Source organism: Podarcis muralis, chromosome 5 (genome assembly GCF_964188315.1).
Source record: "Podarcis muralis chromosome 5, rPodMur119.hap1.1, whole genome shotgun sequence".
In the NCBI taxonomy this organism is placed as follows: Eukaryota; Metazoa; Chordata; class Lepidosauria; order Squamata; family Lacertidae; genus Podarcis; species Podarcis muralis.
Window position 1 is genome coordinate 42092134 of NC_135659.1, and position 25052 is coordinate 42117185.

The window sequence follows — 25052 nt, forward strand, 5'->3', positions numbered from 1 at the left end:
CAAAATCAGCCTTGTCATGACTTTGGCTTCAGTTCTTAATAGCATTACAATCTATAGGAAAAGGTCTAATTCAATTACTATATCTTGGTCAGATTTTTAGATTTTAATTCAGCATTTTTAAACACACACACACACACACACACACACAGAGAGAGAGAGAGAGAGAGAGAGAGAGAGAGAGAGAGGCTGCAAACCTTAATATACATGTACTTGCTAGAGAGTAAGGTTGTGGGACTTACTTCTGAGTAAACATGCATAGGCTCATGCTGTTAAAACCCATGCCTAAAACAGATAATGGTCAAAAACATCAGCTATTGTATGTGGCAGACAAAACACAAGCTAGCTTTGTCCATTTAAAATATCCTCAAAAAACAAAGAGAAATCTTTAACCTCTCACAGAACCCAGTGCTTGAGCTTAGAATCCCCTTTTACAATGTGATCATGTTAGCTGAAGTTGCTCTGCTGCAGTAAAAAACAAGGAAGTTCTCGCTTGAGTGCCTACTAATGAACAAAGGTTAACTTTATCTCAAAGGTCAAATGCCTGGTGGCGAAGGTTATGACCCTAACAACTTAAATGGTGACCCTGCCACGTGCCAAGTATATTGCAGATTCTGATACAGATCATCTGGTAAAGGGCTGGTCATAAATTTACTTTGGTATTATACTCCCACAAAGAATACTGTTTGTCACAACAGTTTCCAAGTTGCCATTTGATACATGGGCTAGAGAACTAAGAGGGGAAAAGCAATCCAAAGTTAAAGGTAGCACTACTGTATTTTGATGGCCTTAAAAAAGAAAGCTAAAACTCCGAATTGAAACCAATGTTTTAATTTCAGTGTACTTTCGCCACCTCTTTGCTCAGAAATTCTTTTATTCACAGTTTTCTTTCAATCTTTGCAAGCTAGTTCACATAATTGTCAAATTTTACATCCCTGTTTCTACATGATTTCCTTAGGAGAATAATTTGTTTTTGTGGCTCAGACTTACTTCGCAAGCAGGAGCATTGTTTAGATTTGAGCACATGATTTTCTTGCAAATGACTATGTCCTGGCACAAGGAGGGGGCAAAGAAGAAGGAGGGAAAGAGTCCTCCACACAATTGTTATAAATACATATTTAAGAAGGAAAGGGACACCATACTGCAGAAATCATCAGGAATTAAAGTATCTTGGAACAGTACACGAAATAATAGCACTCTGAGTGCAAAGGCCACAATGGTTTTGGCAAATATCTGAAAGCACGTTTTGGAGTCTGAACCTCTTGCCAACACTGGCAACTTCTCAAAACTTTTAAGTAGAAAGAAACATTTTCTGTTTGCAGACCTTTGGGGATATAGAAGACGCTCCTCAGCTCAGCTGTATATACGTTGATCAACCTGCCTATTATTTTATACATTTTTATTGGCAACTATCGCAGCATAACTATAAGGTCAGTAAATCCTTTAAAGCAAATCAGGTTGATCTGAAGACAAAGGGCCTTTAAGATTTTCTTCTGAAATGCTCTTGTTGCGCATACAGTACAAGTTGCCATTACTGCAGCTCTGCAAGAGCCAATCACTATTAACTTGGCCAACGTTCAGGTTTAACAAAGGAGTCTGGGATACATCAGCGCAAAAAAGAAAGAAACTACAACCATTACCCCCAATGAAGGTTGTCCGATCGTAATGCAAATTGTTACTACGTTCTCAAATACACAGCGTCATTGAAATATTTTCTACAACACAAACAAGCTGAAAAAGAGTGTGATATATTACACCTGCGGAAAAAGTAAGATGTGAAAAAAACACATTTTATAAGGATCTGCAAACACGAATACTCCCCCAAAGCAGTTTACCTATATATGAAAATACCATTGGCATCCTTTAAAAGAGAGAGAGTCAAAGCTCACAAAGGTGATCATTACCAGATTTACTAGGCTCTATTGTTAGCATAGCAACACAACCGTACCACAGAATATTGCCAGATATATATTCCTTAATGGAAGCAATTGATTATATTATGCCTGATTGCATTAATATATAACAGTAACTTTGTTAAGGTGATACTATGAGTATTTGTAATCAATATAACAACTACTTTCAATTAATTGCCATGGATTATTTTAAAAATCAATCTACAATGCATGTCCTGAGTCAACAGATGTATGAAGATAGTTTGCAACATGCTGTTAAAACCAAACATTTTTAATGAAAGCATCCATATTTTAAATCTTTAACTGATTCATCAGCTTTCCATAAAGTCCCACAGAAAATCCTACAATGAAGTTGGGTCTACAGTCTATCATAGGCAGTTCTTAATTAACAAATTGAACACTGGTATTTATTCTTTTAAAAAATAAATGAAAAAGCATCCACACCACAGCACTTCAGAAACACATCGCATATTCACCAATATTTTTGGACGTGTCACTCAGCGTAAGTACACAATGCAAATAACAGAATCACGTATATCTGCAAACTTAAAGCAAGCCATCCTTTCTAGGAGAAAAGCACAAAACCTCTTCATAATCATACATGCCAATGATTTCAACAACATAACTAAATGACAAGATGTCACACAACAAAGACCAATTACCATTTTCCATAAGACCATCCAACAGCCACCAATGTACCTAACACCTAAAAATGCTAGATCAAATTAAAACTGTTAAGCTTATTAAATTTCCTCTCCAATCTGATCCAAACTGAAATATTGAAATGTCTGAGTCACAGAGAGACAAGTGGCTTGCTTTGAAACTGCTAGGCCTAATTACTGAGAAACTATGAATTTGACTGAAACAAGGTTACGGGAAAATGCACACTGTCTTGATCAGTAACAGCACTTATCTGTTACTAGTGGCAGGTATATGATAGTCACAGCCAGAAGTACAGTTGCAAACAATGCATGATCCCTTTTCCTGAATCTCACGTGTTAAACTAGCAACCCATCCTTTAAAAGCAATAATATTCTACCCACAGGCGGAGGTTACCAGGAACTTTTTGTTTCCCCCTCTTTCATTAGGCAGGTGTTTTCTTACCAATGGCAATTAAAATCGACAGTTTGTGTATCTGTGAGGAGTCATCACTGCGTGCTCAGTGTTTTTTCTTAAGGCGGCCAAATTTTGGATATTTAACCATACTGTATTACAGGTTGGGCTTGTAAGTTTTTTTATAGTTATTACTGATTTCCTCACAAAATAGTGAACTTTGAACAAGTTGAGCAAAATAATCACTCAGAAATACACAGCACCCTCATTTCCAATCTTTAACCAGGCCTAGAAATATTTTGTACATACAGTCTCCATCTTCATACTACAGTTCCGTACTTATGAAAAAGCTTCAAAAAGGCAGAATGTTAGGTTACAATGTAAAAAAACCCTCATGTTTTTGCAATCCCCTTTTATTAACAGCTTTGCAATACAACACAGGATGTCTATATCCTTTCCACTACTGGTTAAACTTCAACCACTATCACAGCCATGCTGCCAACCAGCATGGTGGATGCAAGCACAGATTAAATCGTTTGGTTCAAAAAGTCATTAAAAGTTGAACAACTGGGATAAAGGCACTTACCTGCTGCGTGCACAAAGTATGCCAAATATAAATCGAGTTCCTTAACAGAAACCCCTATATGATGCGGCTGTACGCACAGCCCTGGATTTGAGCACTGTGGGGACTTTACAAGGCGTTCGCCATCAGTACTTTCAAGCGGAATACCTTTAAATAAAATCACCATAACAAGGTCCAACCTCCAGACCTTATCTGCCTGGCGTAAGCAGTCAATTCTTCTCATCTTGCCCTTCTGGTCTGGATTGGAAAGAACACAACATGGAGGTTTTTTCCCCGTGACAGTTAGAACAAAATCCTCCCGATACTCAGGCCTGATGTCTTTCCGTAGTTTTGCCAGAAGTCTGGACGCCCATTTTTGTTTGACCTCAGGTTTTTCACTTAGCAATTCATCCTTCACAGCTCTCTCTTCTTCTTTTGACATGCGTTTCTCGTGTTTTTTAAAGTATTTTCGCTTTCGAGCCTGTAGGTTGAACCATGTGTATGCAAATGCTCGGACGTGGGGAAGAAGTGCTTCAATGAAGGGATGGAATTCATCCTGGAAGGAATTAAAATGAAGAATTATAAGAAGGAATAATTAGCATCGCAAAGGCTTTGTTTGTTTCACTAATAGTCATCATAACTTACAAGCAGGCCATTTTAAGTCATCAGAACACAGGGAGGACCAAATCATTGTAGTGGATACACCAGGTAGAATCATAAACATATCCAATAACCCAATTTTCTGTAGTCACTAGGCCTCACCTCATTCAGAAAAAAATAATAAGGCAAAACCGCTTAAACACAAGTGCTGAAAACATCCTGGCATGCCAATCCTAATCACATTCGCTCAGAAATAAGTCCTCCTAAAATCCATGGGATGGACTTCTAAGCAAATGTACTTCGGATCAGGATGTAAGGGTATAAGCCTGAAACCACTGACTTTACAACAGTTCCCTTTAAGTCAATAGACAAGTCCAGAATCAGTAACCTGAGGTTGGCAATAAGTTTTTTTTGTGATCTTAATCCCAACTGAAAGTAGGGATATATTTCTTTGCTCTTTCCGTGACCCTTCTGTGAATGGTGCGGCCACTGTAGCATATGCCCACCGATTTGGCAAAACCTAAACATCTGGATGCCAATTAGCACTGGTATGTCAAACCTGATGTACAGTACAAACTTTTCCTAAAATGTATTTTAAAGTATCGACCTGTAATGTAACAGAATTTCAAATTAGGATTATGTAATTAGAATCGAATATATGATTATTTTAATAGTAAGGAAACATAAAATGCTATCACATTTTCTAAACCTATGCAATAAAATCCTCAAAATGTGGAATGCTGAAAGGTTTCTCCGATCTTTATATATAAAACAAAAACTGTATATAACACATCGCGAGTACAATTCTCTTTTACTTAAGTTTGTTTAAATGATAAAAAGAACCCTGGAAGCTAGAAAGTTTGTATACAAATCCAGAAAGCTATTAAGTAAAACACCTAGATTTGTACAGTGTAATAAAATGTGGATAATAAATCATTGACATTATACATATTACTTTAATTTGCCCTTTTATAAAAATAGAAAAAGACATTTAAACGTTTCTCCCACGTCAATGAACATATTGAAAGAGAGGTCATGGATCAAACTTTTAAATAAAGGTGTGCACACTGCAAATGCTGCAAAGGCCATACAGGTCATTGGAAATGTATTATAATCATTATGTATATTATTTATATGCACGCAATTAGTTATGGAAGTACCTATAGAAAAGCATATGCTATTAAAATATCTGATCCTGTAAACACACAGCTGCGAAATGTGATTATTTTTCCTACTGAAACTGGCATGCATTTGGAAGAGGTGCTATCACTGTCAACATATGTTTTTATAAACATGGACTTTCTCCTATGCATAAAAGTACACATACTTATGCAGCAAAGAAGTTGGCAACTTATTTTTTGTGTAATTCCTTAATTTATGAAATGTGTTACTATAACTGTTACCAAAATAATTTCATTTTTTTTTAAAAAAAAAGAAGCATCTCTATTTAATGCTTTACAAGGTCTCTTTTCTACTCAATTAAATACAGGTGTGAAAGAAAGAAAAAGCACCCAAATGATTCTAAAAACTGTGGGCCTCTCTGGTCCGCAAATGGTTAATTGCTGTATACTGTATCTAAAATATAACAGACAAATGACAATTTGTTACGTATTTCAGTAGAAAAGATGCTTAGAAAGTACATAAAGGGGCCAAAACATATTGCTGGGAATGGAAGGGATAGGCACTTGCATGAATGTTTAGCTGGGTCTAATATACTAAATAGACATTTCACAAAATGATGATTTCTGACACTCTCTTGAAACAACCCTGCTTTATATTTCAAAGAAGTACAAAAGACATATTAGGATAATAGCAGTTCCAACAGCAGTAGATCAAAGGCAGAATGCTTATTTGCATTTTCAAAAATGAACTTTTTTAAAAAACACCACACACACCAAATGTATCACTAATAGAGGCTGCCACTAAGAGCAAAGTAAACTATCACGCAGGATACAACACACCGAGGCCTTTTCTACACGCAGACAGAGACACAGTTCAGAATAGTCAACAGCATCACAAATGGGGCCTTTTATAATCTTTTATCTTCTATGCTGTATAAAACATTTGCTAAAGTAATTCACTGCAAAATAAATGATCACTTCAGATATTGGCTTTATCCTAAAAACTGTTTCCTACATATTATTAACTAACCTTGTATGCTCGCAGTCCTTCCTGGCTCTAACTTGAACTCCTTCCCAACTATACTTCTTTTATTCTATTGTAAAGCCGAGTCAATAGCGCATGGTTGAAAAAGGTAAAAAAATAGCTAAAAGATTTATGTAAAAGCTTCAAAAACCACCAAATGGCCTTGAAATAATGATACAGTGAAGAGGTCCATCATTGCTGATATAAGGACTGTTAAGCAAATAGGATTTGTCAAGATTGTAGATGGGAGGTTTACTGCTTTTTCAAAATAATTCTGCCTCACGTACAAATATACCCCTTTTAAAAAGACAGCCTCCAAAATCTCACTGTGAAGGTATTAGAAAAGGAGCAATAATATATATTCAACAACCGAGATGAATTACAGCTTTATATTTTATGTTACAATACGGTTTCTTCAATTACCAAGGTTTTCCTGGTGAATTTAAGAAATGTCCAGGTATGTGTGCATAATCACTTTAAAAGATTAAAAGTAGTCAATACAAAAAGTGGTAATGGGGTCTTTGTCCTAAGTTAGGATTAGAACCAAAACTTCTCATAAAGTTTAGTAAGTTGCATTCTGAACAAGGAAGATTGCTTTAAAAAGAGCATATGCATCTTCCATTATTATTTTCCGGGGCTGGGTAAGGGGAGATAACAAAAGTGAGTTTATAAATCCTTTCTGCGATTCGTAAGTATTGCGCTTCAACAAGCACATTGCCACAACTACACAGCTAAAGTTTGGCTCACAGAACAAAAAAAAAATATTGGTGTATATTTGTAAATGAGAAAAGGCAACCGGAAAAAGAATCTAAGCCCCTCTACAAATAAAAGCATGCAACATTCTAGCAATCTTTGGAAACACATTTGCGCTGCTCCGTTTGAAAGTTAGTCAGCTCTATAAACTCTCAAAGCATCAATACTTCTATAAACCATAAGCCAACGTATATTTGCCTGCACATCTATGATGAGCTGTTAATGTAAAGCCAGGACAATGTCAGATAAACAGCAAGTAGGTAAATCACCTATAGTGGTGTGGAGGGGGCCACGGAGTAGATAACCCTTTAACAGGTACTTTGTCCTAGTCTTCCAGCTCCATTAGCCGGGTATATGTGCTTTATGATTATGTTTTAAATCATACTAGACAAATTTAAAGGAGACAAGGGTTTTGAAACGCTAATACAACTACTTAAGCCTTTCCTAATAGTATAACTTATGGTTTATATGTGATTGGCTCTATATTCGAAACACTCTTGGTGGGTTGTATAAAGACGCCTTTGAATACCTAGACGCGATTTCCAAATGTGCAATGAGAATGCAGAGCGCTTTGCAGCAGAATGTCTCTTATGTTAAGATTTCCTTTTTATATGTGCTATAACTATCTGAAATCTGTATGCTGTATGGTTGGGCCTACTAAAAACCAGAATACCCAGATACAGTATGCATACGTGTGTGTGTGTGTGTGTGTGTGTGTGTGTGTGTGTGTGTGTGTGGTGAGGGGGAGAGTGGGCAGCTTGAGGTAGGTGTATGCATGTGTTTTAGAGAGCGGGAGATCTGTACTACCCTCTGTAAATAAATCGGGGGGCGGGGGGATAACTGGGCTGAGTTCTCCATGAAGTAAGACAAAACTTTTGTGGCATCTGCCTATAATCGACTTTGAGGTTGTTAACATAGTTAAGCTGCATTGTGTAGCAATTCTGGTTGCAAGTTCATGGATTACAGGTTAGGTAGCGAGGTTCTGTCAGTGTCTGAGTGTTATCCACACCTAAGCATTTACTTGGTCATCTTGCAAAATCCACTGTGAAGCCCTCTTTTAAAAGGAACCCACACATGCACTTCAAAACCCATACAAAGGCAGGAAATAATATTGGACGCTTGGGTCCCCAAGTGTTTCACCCCAAAATCATCATCACATCCTGCTAACTGAAGGTGGGTAGCAGCACTCTGTGCCAGAAAGACGTCTTGAAATGGTAATGAAAGAACTTTATCTAAATCCTCTAGAAACTTTCACCGTGTAAGACTGGGAGGCAACAAACTTCCAACCAAGATTACTGAGTTGCAGAAAGAGAAGGGAAAGGGAAGGCACACACACACACACACACACACACGAATACATCTTGGGGCAATGTTTCTGAATTGTGGGAATAAATCCGAGAAAGAAGATAGGGTGTGTGACTGTTATCTAAAGATTTGGCGCTGCCCTAAAGTTTTCTTTGGCCGGGGGGGGGGGCACCATGCGGGGGTGGGTAGGATCGTGTTTGAGGTTAGAAAGGAAAGTTGTCCGAAGTCTCAGGGAGCAGTTTCCCATGTGTTGCATAGGCGTCAGGAACAGTACCCTTCCGATTCAGAGCAGTGTAATCGGAAGGGGATCTGGAGAGGTGGGTGCGAGGTGGGGGTGGTAGGGTGGGAATCAGGTCCGAAATTATTGCCAGCCCACGAAGAACTTAAGAGCTGCTGCGTTGCAAACAAAAGGGGTCGAGCAACTTTATGCGAGAAGAAACTGCCTTCCCCGCCTCCCCTTTCTGCAAGCAGGACGTTGCAAGCCCAACTTCCCAAAGGAAACAACCCCAGGCGAACGTGACACCCGAGCAAGTGACAAGGCGCACTGGAGGCAGCCGGGGAGGCAGCTCTGGGCTGGGATCGCTGGGCAGGGACATGCAAGGGCTGCAGTGCCCGCCGAGGATCCCGAGCTGGGTTTGGTGCACGAGAGGAGCGGGAGGGCAGGCGCTGCAGGAGGCGCTGCAGCAGGAACCGGAGCAGCAGCAACGCAGGGCTCCGGCTAAGAAACGCCCGGGGTTCCCTGAAACATCCAGCTAGCCGTGCAAAAACCCCGCGCAATGTCTGGAAGGGCCAGAGCCCTAGGCATAGGTGTAATGCATCTCTCTCTGGCACTACATCTCCGTCTGGGACTCAAACCGAGGGAGCCGCTGTAAAAGCACCAGCCACACAAATTCGAGGCTGCTGAACAAAAAGTGTGCGAGGAGTTTGGGGAGGTAAAGCAATGCAGCTCGAGCAGTGGGGAGGGGGGAGAGAGATGCATGCAGCACGCAGCTACTCAACGCTACACTTTAAAAACAAAACAGAAAGCATCTAACTGTATCTGTGTCGTGTGTTGCTCTATTTGCATGCATTCGTCGCCTCGGAAGCACAAACAGTGAGTATTGATTTCAGATGACCAAGCATGTAATGGGGTTGCACGACTGCGAAACACGTGCAGATCGTCCTCGAACGCGCGCACACGAACACGCACACACGGGATTTCGGCGCGACCCCCTCCCGCCAGATCCCCCTTCCCTCCGGCAGAGACGTCTGCGCACCCCAATATTAATTAAATCCTTAATAACGAGGCGCCATTAGCCATGTGTCGCTACAAATGGCCGTGCAAGAGCAGGAATGCAAGCGAGTGGGAAAGAAAAGTTACTTTCCGCCCGCGGGATTTCGCCCTCCCGCCCTCTGCGCCCCCTTCCCGCCGCCAGGCTCCCCCGAACCCCCGGCTAAGACAGACAGACAGACGGGCGGACAGACAGACAGAGAAGCCCCTTGCCCTCCTCCTCGCCCCCCCCCCCCATGAATCCGAAGAAGCTTCTTACCTGGGTAAGACAGAGAGGAGAATACATGGTTGCTGCGGGGGGGTTTGTGGCTTGGAGGTGTGTGAGTGAGAGGGAGAGAGAGAGAGAGAGAGAAAGGGAGGGAGGGAGAGAGGGAGGGAGGGAGAGAGAGAGAAGAGAGAGAGAGAGAAAAAGAAAGAGGGGGGAAGAGCCGAGCCTGCTTCTTGCTTTCACATTTCCAACTCTGCTCAACTGCAGCCAGCAGCGCTGATCAGCTCCATGAGCTGAACTTTAACCCCGCCTAGAGTTTCCCTAGCCTACACGCTAGACATGTCTCCTGTGCCCGGGCGTTAAAGGCATAGCGCGCACTTCCCCCCGCGCTCGCAGCCCGGGCAGCCTCTCGACAGCGCCCGGCTCCCTCCAGCTTCCCCGGGAACCTGCCCGCGCGCCTCCTGCTCCTGCTGCTGCTCCGCTCTGCACCGCTCCTCCAGCAGCAGCAGCTCGCTCGCTGCCTTGCCCGGGGGAGGGGGGCTGCGGTGCTACTGCTCGGCCAGCCCTCCCGATCCCCGATCCCAGGCTCTCAGTGCATTACTGGGTAGCGCAGGCAGCAGGAGCCGTTTGCAGGCAGGGCTCCCGAGCGGCGAGAGGCTCTGCAGGATGTGCTTAAGCAAACAAAACTACTTTTCCATATTTCTGCCGCTTTCGCGCTCCCCTCCCCCTCCCCGAACGCTCTCGCTCTCCCCCACCCCCACTTCTCTCCCCACCCCCACCCCCATCCACAAGACCTTCAAGGAGATCGTCTTAAGGACTTTGGACTAAACTTTCGCCATTCGTCTCATGCGGAAAGAGGCTTTCCGAAATCTTACAGTAGCAGCAGCGCCCATAGAAAGCATATAGATACAGAGCATTTTTCTAAGGGCTGGCAGACAAGTCGCGGCGCACTGTGGATTTGAAACTTTGCAAATTGTTTTTCCAGAAATCGTGTCCCCAAGTAAAGCTCTAATGGGTGGGGCTTTCTACATAGTTTTGTTTAAATATGAAGGCTAATAAGGCATTAAGTGTGCAGCTTCTAATAACTGTGGATATATTTGTATGGACTGCTTTGTATGAGAGCATGATCACCAGCTGAGAGCAGAGCCAAACACATTTGTTCAGAACTTTCTAGCTCTTGGCATATGAACGTCGGTTAAAAAACAAAACTCAGGGCACTTTATAGCCAAGGATGCTTATTTTACTAATAATGCACAGCTTCAAAACTACACTGCAACCCTCAAGCAATAAAGTTACTACTTAAAGTTGCTCAACTTTGAATTGAGCCTTCTGTCCTTTATTTATCTTATAATGCATTGTTTTGGCACAAGAAAGGTTTGGTTTTGGGGGTTTGGAAAGTTTCCAGTCGGACAACTTTTCTTTTATTGAGTCTTACATTTTCTCTCTAGTCTTTCTTCAGTCTCCTAAGTGGCATCCTCTCTAGTCTTCCTTTCATTTCCCCAAATGCTGCAGCTTTCAGACACTTGCATATCCACAACCATTCATAACTCTTTTTTAAAAAAAACCACGTAAAGAGGAAGAGAATACCACAAGACATACCACATTCAGCATGCATGACTTCTGATGTGGACCAGAGATCTAGGTGTTTCGAATTTAAGAATGTTTTAAAATACTGCAAGGACTTTTAGAGGAAAATACATTGCCCAAGGCTATTAAGGGAGGAGGCCTAAGTCGCTATATCACTTTTATCTCCTGGAGGCCCTTCCTTTTCCCAAGTTGAGTGCTTCACTAAAATTATCATTTGTGGATTGCAGATGTCTAAGCTAAGTGCAAAATTACCTTCAGTTTTCATTCATACCTTTGAAAAAAGAATAAAAAGAATGGCCCAATACCTGTCAGTGATATCATGACATGGAAACACACCCAACTAAACATTTTCTGGGATCTCTCAGCTTTCCAAGTTTCCTTGACAGAACTTTCTGGCTGACAGTCTTACAAAAAGCTAAAACACTGAGGAAAAAGAAGTGACTAAAGTACTGATTTTTTTTTTTAAATAAAAACCTCACTTATGATTTACGACTTTCAATTTGTTCCCTAGCATGCTATGTCTTTCCTTTATTTACTCATCTGCCCCTCTCTCCCAAGAGTAGCTGGTGGTCCAATGGTAGTCATGCATTGACCTCCTTTGTGCTCCCTACATATTGTATACATACTGCCTACTCCCACAACCAATTCAGCACATAGCAGTCACCAGAGAGTCCTGCATGTGCCTACTCTTAACCAGGCTAGTCCAACCAGTCACCGCATTTGCCACCATGCACAAGTTGTTCGAAATGTACAGAGATGCTGCTACAAACACTGAGAAAGGGGTGTTTGTCCTGAAACTGACAGCGGAATGTGAACAGGGAAATAAATGCACCACTGCTTTAGCCACAGACTTGTAGCCCAGCCTGACTTTTCAGCATAGTTGTGCGAATAGTGTGAATGGTGGCATGACTAGGCAGACACATTAGCTGGGAATAGTACTTTATAAGACCCAAATGTCTGTAGGATATGTTTTAGCAACAGAGAACACAAGCATTTTACACATATACTAATGTTTTTCACCTTTTCCCAGTCTCACGTGCCATGAAACATTAATCCCCTCTGTGTGTGTGTATTCATCCCATATACATACATACACGCATGCACATATGCATCCCTACGAATGCTTAGGGAGATGTTTTATGATTTCCCTTAATCCACAAAGCAGACAGGGGAAGGCTAATTTGTCAGCGAGGCAGGATCGGGCCCTTGGCTCCGCTGCCGTTGCTGGCAGACGGCTTTGCCGTACGATTTCCAGCTCTTTGTGGTTAGGAATATTATCTTAAGTAACTTTTGGCGCCCTTCGTAAGACTTTTGGACGTGGGATGATTGTTTGCGCCCTCTAGGCAGACGTTGCATCCAAGTTCAGGCACTGAGCCTTTGCACATCCGCTCCCTCCTCGCCTTCCCCACCCCCTCCCGAGAAGCCTACACAAAAATGCTCTCACATCCGCGCGCGCCCTCTGGATCCCCCATAAACACACACACGAGTGTGTAGCTGGGGAAGGCACTAACATAATAGAAACTTTAAGCTTCCCTCCTCAAAAGAGGCGCAAACCTCGCTTCAAGCCCCCGAAAAGGTTTCCTCAGGAAGATTCCCCCACAGAGGGGAGGAGGGGAAGTCCGTCGTCCCGAGGGTATAAAAAGAGATATAACAAGAAGCGGGGGAGGCGGGGAGGGGGGCGGTCAAATACACTTAGAGGATCCCGCTTCATTAAAAACATTGCAGACGAAGATCTGGCTGAAGCCAACATTGTCTCTTTAAAAGGGGAACTTCGAAAAGTGCTATAGGCTGCTGCTGCTGCTGCTGCTACCGTGAAATGGTATATGTCTCTCTGTGAAGAGACTTTCTGCCGTGAGCCCTCCTCCTATCCATATTCTACCTGGCACGCTGCCCGGCATTGCATTTGCCATGTTTTATTTGCAGAAACTTTTACCTCGCCAGCCTCGGTGAAATCCTCTTAGATATATAAATTACGTCGCGGAGGGTTCACTTATACGGACCATCTTGAATATATATCAAGGAGAGACTTAACGGGAAATCGCATTAATATGATTTAAAAACTTTTTAGGCAAGAGAGATCTTTAAAACCACTTCCTCGGGGTTAGTTCCGCCGGTCGAAAGCGGGAGCTTGCTCCGGAGCAGAGTCGCTTCGGAGGGCCGCTCGGCCACCGGCAAATGACAAGTGAAGTCACGACTAGTCGATACTTCCCATGCCATTCCCCTCCCCCAATTGCAGTGTTCTTTACTTTAAAGCAATTGGGGGTAGTCTCCCCCCCCCGAAAAAGTCAGAGCGGGGTAGTTTCCTCGCAGCTACTTTTCTAGTGGGGATTTCGCTGCCCTGGCTCTTAAAGCGAGATTTGCCTACTCGAGCGCCCTGACCCCTGAAAAACTGGGGGGCCCGTTGGCGTCCATTGCCCGGCGCGAAGAAGACGTCCAAACTTCCGCTTTAGAAGAGCGGGCTTAAGGAGTCTGCGGTGAAGTTCCCGAAGCGTTTCGGAAAGCCCTGGCCCTGGCCAGCTCGAGGACTCAAGGACCTCCTGCATGGCTGCAGGCGAGGGTTTTACACCGGAAAGGGCTGCCAGAGGCTATTTCGAGCGCAAGTGTGTGGTTGGTTATGTTGGACTTGGTTTCTACTGAGAGCTCCGGTCCAGAGAAAGACAGCCAGCCTGGCTCCCAACCAGCAAGTTCTACCTCTCCCAATTCTCTGGAGTTCAGTGCAGGAAGGAGGAAAGAGAAGAGGGGGAATATATATCATGCCACCTACCTACCCGTGCGCGCGTTTACGCGCTCTCTCTCTCTCTCTCTCTCTCTCACACACACACACACACACACGGATCTTACAATTCTCACAATCCCTCCTCACATAAGCAAATTTCACTCGCTGGGTGAGATTCAGAGTTCAGCACCTCTCAGTCCCACTGATTTAAACGGGAGTCAAGTGAGTGCCTAAAACTGCAGCTCAGATCAACAACGAGAGTTCAAAGTGTTTATCTTTGACTGGTCCCAGTAAATGAAGGGGGGGGGGACACAAACTCCAGACGTGTCTACCCAATAGGTAATGCATACACACGTTCGAGGGACTCATCCAACGGTCAAGCATAGAAGCATAGTTTGCAGCAGAGATCATGAAGAAGAATTCAACAGGGCAGGGTCCTCCAAAGCACTTTGAAGTCTTCCGCCCTAATCATGCCTACTTGGGAGTAAAACCCCGTGCAATGAGTGGGACCTGTAATCATGTTGGGGGGGGGGGGAACACTCTCGATTCCTCCAAAGCACTTTCATATCTTAGGATGCAATCACAAGTAACAATGGTTGGAACCAACAATGGATCGGAACACACCAGAATAAAATAGCAAACAAACAAAAACAACAGTGCAGTCAGAAAGGGGGGGGGGGCCTCACTGGTGTCATCTCTTCTGCATAAGAAATATCGACAGTTTAAATTTGGGACAAGGTTGCTGCAGAAATGCTCAAGGGTTTCAATCACAAAGCACAAAGGTGAATGTAATGTTAAGCAGAACTGATCGCGCCATGCACTTTCACTGAGAGAAAACTTTGTTTTTGTTATTAGAGATCTCTCAGCACAATCCAAATGTATTATATAGCTCTGCGCTGGTTTGACAGCTCCCAACTATCCCTCGGTGCGCCGAGCAGAGAGAACTTTAGAGAAGAGGGAGAGACGAACGCCACTCGCTCTTTCCCACCTCCTTCCACTTTGGATATTTCGAACATTACAACATCCAGCCTGTTCTCTTATTGGATGGCGCTCTAGTCCATCATAGACATTTGCTACATTGATTAGAGAATGGGCTTGTCAATTACATCCCTAGTCTAGACGCTTCCTTTTGTGTTGGGCTGGCTGCCGATCCCAGACGTCTTTTTACAGAGCTAAGCACGTACATATTTTTTTTTTTGGGGGGGGGGTGGTACACCGAGCAAGCTCAGCGGTTTTCTCAGATCGCTGGGGGGCGGGGGGGAGGAAAGTCTAGTGCACGCAACAAAACCCACCCACTCTGCCTCTTATCTGGTATATAGTGCGCACACACGGGCAAACGCAGTCCGTTAAACCTTACTTTGCAGCAATTAAAACAGGTTACAAAGCAAACTGCAATACAATAGCCATTAAAACCTCACGTCAACCACATTCTCTTTTCCGTTTTTGAAAGCATGGAAATAAAAGGCTGAAGAAGACGCGTCCACGTACCATTGCAATGTAAATAAAGAGTACGTGAGAAACTTTAAAAGGTCGAGTCAATGGGCTTCATCATTAGTTCTCACACGTTGCTCTTTTCCATAAAAAATAAATAAACTAAACTTGTAACAACTGAAAATCAGGAAGATTTTTTTTAAAAAGGTAGTTAATTACCAAGCTGCTGGGTAAGCTTTTTAAAATATAAATAAATAAATGACACCTTCCGAATCAAAACGATTTGTGATGGACTCTCTCTAGCCTCTCTGTTTTTGAAAGCGATCCAAGCCGGGTTGGCTGGGTTCTCAGATTCTCTCTCTCTCCCTGGCTTTGCCTTGTGTGCGTTGGATTGTGTTAGACTTTGCAGAAGTTGCAATCGATTCGACAGACTTCCCCTCCCCCGCTTCCCAGCCCGCTGATTTCCGCAATCGCTGCAATTTGCATAGGAACCACACACACGGGGAGGAGGTCCGTTCTCACGGAGGCCAGCGCTGGGCCAATCGCGGCATCAGGAATTCCTTTCAGCGCGCGCTCCGGCCGGGAAAGCGCTGCCAGCAGACTAGGCCTCTTTCCAAACACCGCAGCGGCAGCAGGAAGGAAGGAGAAAAGGAGGGGAGCGCTCTCTCTCTCTCTCTCTCTCTCTCTCTCCCCGCAGTGCGAGCCCTTTCTGCAGGCGGACGCCGCGATGAATGGAGGGGGGGGGGCAGGAGGCACGCGGGGGGGGGGTGTTAACTGGGCGACTGCAGATTTGCTGCACGGCGCAGGACGGGTCTCTCCCGAAATGTAATATTCTGCCACCGGTTCCCTTAGCTGAATAGTGCGTGCACTGTTCCATCCTAGGTGCATTTACTCCCTTTGAGTTCGCTGGGAATTGCTCCCAGGTAAGGAGGCGTAGGCTTGCCACTTAAGGGGTCAGAAATCCTCTCTTGCACAAGACTGCTCCATAGACCCTAGAGCCTAGACTCAGGATCCCATCCGGTGGAAGTAAGCGATCAGTTTTACCCATTACTTGGAAGTAAGTTTCCTTGCAATTAATGTACTTGCTTCCATTAATTCACATGGTGTGTGCTTGAGGAAACTGTGTCTGAATGCTTAAATTTTAAGCGCAAGTGTTTGGGAAGAAGCACCACTGAAACCAATGGATACACTATCGTGCAGTCCTTGGAGTAACTCCTCTCTTTCCAAAATCCTTTGGTCATTTCATTCATTCGTTACACCATTCAACCTGAAAAGTAGTTGCAAAATGTCCTGTATCTACAGTACCTGTAAAAACAGACCACTAAAGGATCTCCAGCTGAGGCTCCAGTACTTTGGCCACCTCATGAGAAGAGAAGACTCCCTGGAGAAGACACTGATGCTGGGAAAGATGGAGGGCACAAGGAGAAGGGGGCGACAGAGGACGAGATGGTTGGATAGTGTTTTCGAGGTTACCAGCATGAGTCTGACCAAACTGCGGGAAGTAGTGGAGGACAGAGGTGCCTGGCGTGCTCTGGTCCATGGGGTCACGAAGAGTCGGACACGACTAAACGACTAAACAACAACAAAAGGATCTCAACCATCTGCTAGTGTAAAACAATTTTTTCACTGAAATTATTTTAAAACTACTGCTTGCAATGTGCCTTATGCTCAGTTTCTGTGATGCTATTTTGGCCTGTTTAGATTTGGAAGGTTTCTCCCTTTGTGGACAAGTCTTGTTTGTGTGTACGGTCTCACAGATCAGCATATTTAAGGCTTGAGGCATGCATATCTAGGAGAGAATGCAAATATAATGCTTTCTTAAATTGCATGGCAGCTTGTTCCTCTCCAGCAGTGAGAATTCTGCAGCAAAATCAGGCAACTCTATGAGAAGAAATTTTGTTCAAAGTTAAATCTTGTCTTTTCTTTTTCTTCTGTGTCTGCCCCTGCAATCTGAGGTTTGGCTTGTTCACAGAAATTTGCTTTGCAAGTGGCCTTCTGCAGAAAACTTGTTCTATGCTTGTGACATGTGATCCTGTTTTGATTGTGGCTAGCATATGAGTGGATGGAGTAGCTGTGCCTTGCAGTAGGACAGAGCTTAGGAACCTGTGGCCTTTCAGATAATGTTGGCCATTGACCATGCTAGTTGGGCCTGGTATAAGTTAGAGTCCTACAGCATCTGGAAGACCCCTGCATTAGGAGTTTGGAATAGATGACATCTGGGAAATAGAGAGAAATAGAGGTTTTCTCGCTTTGGAATAGAGAGAAAACCTCAATGCAGAAAATACTGTTTAGTTGGCCAACTTGTTTCAGTGGCATTGTAAAACACAACACTGATCATTTGCAAATTATTCTTAGATCCTCCTCTTAGGTCTTGGATCTTTTAGCCCTACTCAGCTCTAAGATTTTGCCAGCAGGGGAGACAATACCAATACTGGATTGGATGGCATGGTGAGGCAGTGGCACTCACCCAAACTTCTGGCTACTGAGTTGCTGCTGCTTGCCGAGAAGGAGAGGGGTGAGGCAATAGTGGTGAACAAACTGGCAGGAACACCATTTTTTTCCTGCCATGCGCTGATCCCACCCAGTAAGCAGCAGTGATGCAGGTGCAAGGAGGTCAGGTAAGCACCACTACCCCACCATGCTGGCCTCTAGTGGTCAATACTGTGCTACATGAACAAATAGATTGAATTGGTATCTGATAGGTTCTTCCCTTGGCCAATAAAGCGAGATGAGCACCGCAACCCCAGAGTGATCACGACTGGACCTAATGGTCAGGGGTCCCTTTACCTTTACCTTAGGTTCTTATTAGATATAGCAATGAAGGCATTATCTGCACCTATGTTCGCATTATGAAGGAACAATGTAGAAGTGCAGTCTGTTGGGCAGAGAGAAGGAATTCACGCACTTCTGAATGTTTCATTGCTTTCCCCCCATTTAATAATTTGGATTTTTAATGTAACAGACACTGAAATGGAGACTATTCAATATTTTGTCATGATGAAAGTTGATTTAGCAATCATGCATAATGTCCTATATTGTAGTCCACGAACTTAATATTGAGTTCTGCTGAATCCTAGTTATAAAAACTTGAACATATTTATTCTATATACCAGGGGTCGGCAAGGTTTACCTCGCCTGGGCCGGTTCACTCCAGCGGAGATCCCTCTGTGGGCCGGATTGTGTGCGCGCCTGAGCGTGCGTGCCTGCGATTTCCTGCGTCTGTGCAGGCGTGATTTCTGGCACCGTGGAAGCGAGCCCACGCTCTGCGCTGCACTGGTTTAGCGCAGCGCGGGGGACTCGCTGAGCGGGCGGCTCAGTTCGGGGGCGGCTCATGGGCTGGTTAAACAACCCACATGGGCCGCTTGTGGCCCATGGGCCTTAGGTTGCCAACCCCTGCCATATACTCTACAAGTGTGGATCCTTATGTAGACATCATCCATGAACAATGAGTTAGCAACAGATACAGGAGAAACTGTGTGCAGAACAACAAACTTGTGGGGTGGGGGCAGAATCCCAAAGGTGCAAAAAATAAAATAAAATTAGCCCATTGCGACTGGCCACAAAGTGTTGGGGGCTTTCCAGAAGCATCTAATTGGCCATTGTGGAAACAAGATGCTGAACCTGATGGACCATTAGATCTGATTTAGGAGACAATTCCTATGTTCTCATATCATTCTTTGCATCCTGCCTTCAATATTTAAAATGTAAAATTGTTCTATATCTGTTTTTTATTATTATTATTTTAAATTGCTATGTCTTACTGAAAGTAAGCAGGTCTTGTTGATCAACAAAGAGTACCAGCTGCAGTCCAGAGCTTGTCCCATCTATTGGACATGCAGGGTGGGGTATTCGTCTAACTCTTGGAAGTGGAGCATGAGGACATTTGGACATGTACTAGCTGTTTGTTCCTGCTACTGTTGTCGTCTCTGTTAATGCTGATTCCTGTGACGGCAATTGCTTCAACAGTATTTTTTGTCAAGAATGGATGGCAGGAGTGTGCTTTGCATCTTCTTCCAGCCTGACCATATCCAGGTTAGCAAAAAGCATTGGTGACTAAGCAGCAATATGAGGATGGTGTGCATATGTGATGGTGCACTGCTGGCGCAACTCAAAGGAAATGGCACAGGGGGATTCATGAATGGCTGAAGAGTAGGTGTGGGGGGGGGGGTAGATTGGCAGGCTGGGAGATGTGGTTGCCCTAGTAACTTTGGCAAGTTTTGGGACTAAAGGCATTGTAATGTAATGTTCACCTTTATACTTTCAAATTCAGGACACCTTTTTCATCTTGAAATAAATTGTTATTGAAGCTCAGATGTTTAGAGATTTATTTATTTTTTACTCTGGTTAGCTCTAATCAAATTGCAAGATCAAAAATAGGTAAAAGTGCACTGGAGTAATTAGGCTTATGTAAAATTATTAGAGTGGTGGCAGAATCTTGAATTACATGGATGAAAAGTTACATTGTTGATAATTGGATATTTGCACAACTGGCAATATGCATTGATCACTATATATTCCTGAAACTTTCCTTCCATTTCCTAGGTTAAGAGTGCAATAACATTCCAAAGTTTGCACATACATCACACCAACCTGAGCTGCTCATATTTTATATCTTCTGCCCACTGGGATCAAAATGTTGCCATCCTCTACTGAATTGATCAAGCAAGCATTGTTAAAAAATTAAACTCACCATCCAAAATGTTAGTCTAAAGTTTTGATTGTTGCTAATATACTTTAAGGTACTGTATGGTACAAATTGTGTCAGCTCACCACCATCCAAAGAGCAAAATGTGTATTCTTCTTGTTAACTTCTTTTACTTCAGCAATTAAAAAATAGAATTAAAACTTCTGTTATAAACTGTAAGAAGGACACTATGGAGCAAAGTGATAGTTCTTGTTCGGGAGGTTAAATTTTATTCATTTATTTCACAAGATTTTTATATCATTTGATTGTAATAAGCTCAAATCAGTTTACAAAAAGAACAAAACAATAAAATTATCAGTTCAAAACAGTTTAAAACTATTCAGAACATTCAGAGAATAAAAATAAATAATAAGCTAAATACCAGATTAAAACACGTGTTAACATTCTGCATGTCTGGATAGGCTTGCCTAAACAAAAATGTTTTCAGCAGTGGATGAAAAGAATACAGTCATACCTCCTTTTACATTTGCTTCATGATACGTTTTTTCAGGTTGTGTTCCGAGGTGACCCAGAAGTACTGGAAAGGGTTACTTCCGGGTTTCGCCACTCGCGCATGTGTAGACGTGCAAAATGACATCATGCGCATGTGCAGAAGTGGCAAATCGCGACCCGTGTGTGCGCAGACGCAGGTTGCGTTCCTTTCGGGTTTCAAATGGGGCTCCAGAATGGATCCCGTTCGCAACTAGAGGTACCACTGTACAGTGAAGGTGCCTGCCTGAAGTCAAATCGGCAGGGAGGTCCAAGGTGGAGGTGCTGCCACGCTAAAGCACTGATTTCTTACAGATGCAGAACAAGTATTATGCAGCATATGTAACCATGCCAGTTCCACAAATCTAAGTGGTCAAGTGGGCACAAATCAGGCAAGATGATCCAACAAATAAACTGGTCCCAAGATGTTCAAGGCATTATATACTAATAGCAACACTCTGAACTTCACCCACTAGCAAATCAGGAACCAGTGCAGGTCTTGTCAGGAATCATTTCAGGGTATTCTGCACTAACTGAAGCTTTTAGATCAAGCACAAGCGGAAACCACAACTTTCTTCATCACCTTCCCCCCCAAAAGGGGTATTTGTAACTGGTTGATAGTTGTTCCAGTCTAAAGGATCCAGAGCTGGTTTCTTGCAGAGTGATTGCGCCACTGCCCCTTTCAAGGCAGCAGGGAACACCCCCTCACACAACCATGCTCTGGATCCAACCAATCAGGCCCCCTGTGCTAGTTTTTAAAAGCCATGAGGGACATGAGTCAAGAGGGCATGTGGTCAGATATATTGCTGCCAGCACTTTGTTGACATTAGCAGACTAAGCTACAACTGATCCCACAACACATAATTCTGGCCCTGGGTACTTCAACCAGAACTGCAACAACTCCAGCGTCAAGATCACTCCAAACTCAAGCACCTTTATCCTTTCCTCCATGCACTTTTGCCTGTGGTCCCTGTAAGGTTGCCTAGAAGGGAGTGTGACCCCTAAGGCTTGGGTCCTTCTTTCTAGTAGCCACTGGCCCCACCAATGTCCTCTATCCCCTGCCACACTTAACCTCTTTCCAGCCTTTCTTACAGCATAGCTTGGACCAGACTGTTTTCTCTCACAGCTCTTTCTTGGGCTCTCTGGGCTGCACTTTTAGCTTCTGTAGCTCCACTGACTCATCCTGCTACCCCTACTGCTTCTGATGGAGCTATGCTAACGGTTACAAGGAAATGAAGCCTTGCACCACGGGGCTGGGGGAAAGCTAAGGCATATAAAGAAGGATTTTCACCAAGCTGCTGCTGAAGGTTATTGCTGAGAACCTTTGAGGGATTTCAGAGCTCTGAAAATCAGAGGGGACATGCATTGTGTATGCACTGCATAGCTACAGCATGCCAACTGAAATTTCTAATTTTATAAAAACCAAAGACCAGTCCCTATTTAGTCAACATTTTGAAGACACTGGCCAATTGCTGCCCCCACAATTCTACCAACACCATGTGCCACTTTGCTTAATGAAACAAACTGTTGCACATGATTCTGTTCGAATGAAAATAAATCTCTTGTAGGGGTAGAGTTTCAGAACATGTCTGTAGGGCCTGTCTAGACAGAAATTATCTTGCATTACAGATAAATTTACAGATTAAGCAGCACAAGTTTCTGCTGGGGATAAACCTATATTAGTTTAAAACCATATTTGTTTTGTATTTTTAAGACTCAGTTTAGCGTTGTGCATTTATAGCAGAGAATAAGCTGAGAGAGGATGCCACATAAAGATATCACTGCACAAAGTTGTAGAGCATCCTTTGCCAACCTGATATCCTCCAGGTATTTTAGACTACAACTCGCAATGCCTGATGGGAGTCGTAGTCTAAAACATATGGAGGTTATGGAGTGTTATTGCACTAGTTCAGCTAAGCTGCTAAATAGATTAAACATAACTGCACATTCAAATGATGGTGATTATCTGATTTTAAGACAGAGAACGGGAGAAGAGAGAGAGCAATTGAAAAACAACAACTTTACAGTCATACTGAACATTATCAGTGCTCCAAAATTCTACTTTTGATGGTCTATAATTCTATTATTTATTAACATTTTAAAACTGTTTTAATCTGAGAGGGTCTCTGGGTTTATCACCCAGTAGAGTGGCCATTCTAGGGAGGCTAATTCTAAATTCTGTGCATGGTTTGTGACTAACTCATACCCAGAATAGACTCATTATAATCAATTGACTTAGGTCCAAATTCTACAATGTGAGATGCAGCCTGTGCAACAGCTACAGGGACCTGCTTGCAAGGCACTTGCTTGCCCCTTAATTCATGTTGCTTTATAGATTTGATAGCATAATTTTGCACAAGGACTGCTTAAACAACAGTTTTAGATATAGCAGCATAAGCAGTTCTCTTTTGTTGATAAGGGAGGTCCACAGCATCAAATGGCCCCTCAGCTTTCTACCTGGGAGCTTAGGACAGCTCCCCTAATTCAAAGTCAAATTTGATGGAAATCAGCTGACCAGTTTAAATGTGTTTTAGGCTGAAAAACCCGTAGCTTGGTAGTAAAACACATGGTTCATGTGCAGAAGGTTCCAGTTTAATCCCTGGCATCACTTGTTAAAAGATCTCTGCCCAATATCTTGGAGTGACACTACCAGAGTAGAAAGCGTTGGTCTGGATAGATAAAATGGTCTGGTGATAGAAGACAGCTACATGAAAACAGTATGCGTTGTGAGTTTACTAGTGAGAAATATTCTAGTTTCATTACTTTAACACTGCAAAAGTGCAGTAAATAATGCATTCAGTTCTTGATTTGCTGATGTATGCTTGTTAGCAGAAAGTAGAAACTAAGAGCTTTTCCAGATATATGTACATACTGAAAAACTAAACAGGCAGATAGTTATTTTTACTCAAGATGGTACTTCTATTTCCATCTACAATAAAATGTGTCACAACAATCTTTAATAAAAAAACTATTAGAACATCCATTTGAAACTTATTATGACATCACCAATTATACGTGGCACACCTCACTATTTTGTACACTTTAAACTCCTTAATTCATTTAAATATTTTATTTTTTAAAGGCTGAGGAACCCCTCACTGCAGCACTCAAATTATGGATGTTATCAGCTAGATCTTCAGACCAAAAGGAGAGAAGAGTTCTAAATATTTAGCTAGCCCCTTTGCAATGATGCTACCATTTTATTGGCCTTCTCCGTATAAAGAATATAAAGCAGCTATGTACTATGACTTCCCTGCACAATAGCATCCTAATATATAAAAATCCTCTGAAGGTTTAAACAAAAAAGCAGGCTTGTAAATTTCTTTTTTTGTAATAGAGAAACTGAAGCCTCAGTGTTGCTCATTACCCATCATATAAATACTGATCTCTCTCTCTCTCTCTCTCTCTCTCTCTCTCTCTCTCTCTCTCCAGGTATAATCTCTAATCAAACTGGTTTTGTAGGTTTTTGTGTTTCAGGCTGGGTCCTAGCAGCACACATGTTGGTAAGTGCAGCCATTAGGAAATAATCATCAACATATTTTTCTTCATTGTGCGCACATAGTGAACGTTACTTATGGGAAGTAATATTACAAAAAATAATAACAGCAACATAATTTTACATATAACCCATGTGTTTATAGCCCTAACAAGGCAGATTATAATTAAAAAACTTAAATATTAATTACATTTTAAAAGACTGCTGGGAGATTGAAAGGTGACAAAGTTAAATATCAGAAAAAATAGAGCTTCATTGGTGGGTGATACGAACACAAAGGTTGGCTTCAGATGAGACAGTGAATATCTCTTAACATTGGGTGGCACACATTTTCTGTAGGAGAGGCTTAAAAGCAAATTTCAAATATGGCCAGTGCTCAAACCATTCATTGCCTTTATTATGACCTATGTCATTCTAAATTCAATCTGCCACTCTTTAGGAAGCCAATGGAAAGAGCACAGAGCTGGACTAATGTGACCACTTCCTCTCAAGCTAATAAGCAGTTATGCTGCTGCAGAAATTCTGTAGAAATTGCAGACAATGGGGTACCACTACTGAAAATAATAACAACACCAATAGTCAAAGCGACATGGACTGCTGTGACAAAGTAGTTATTGAATAAAATAAGGATGTGGCCAATGCAAGTTGCACAGCTGAAAAGAAACACTGTTGCATCATGTCTTATATGTGATATTTCATGAAAGAAGTTACATCGTCTTGACTTAGTCCAGCTCCAAATGCACTTGTAACAGTTATAGGTTTTCCAGCCTCAACGAAGTGGAGATATAAAAAGAAGGGTTTGCTTACCATAGTTGTCCCACAAGTCTACCCATGAAATACTAA

At 42.7% G+C, this 25052-nt stretch overlaps 1 protein-coding gene across 13 annotated transcripts in view; it reads right to left on the reverse strand.

Annotated features, from left to right (window-relative positions):
• Positions 1 to 25052, reverse strand: part of NFIA (nuclear factor I A) — a 417681-nt gene that overhangs the window by 281090 nt on the left and 111539 nt on the right. For 6 of the 13 annotated variants that reach the window (XM_028733254.2, XM_028733259.2, XM_077928681.1 and 3 more), the window contains exon 2: positions 3550 to 4081. In XM_028733254.2, the coding sequence (XP_028589087.2) occupies positions 3550 to 4081 (532 nt within the window). Of the gene's footprint in view, positions 1 to 3549; positions 4082 to 9857; positions 10446 to 15597; positions 15845 to 25052 lie in introns of those variants that run through there. The other 7 variants (XM_028733257.2, XM_028733262.2, XM_077928682.1 and 4 more) reach the window with 7 other exon arrangements.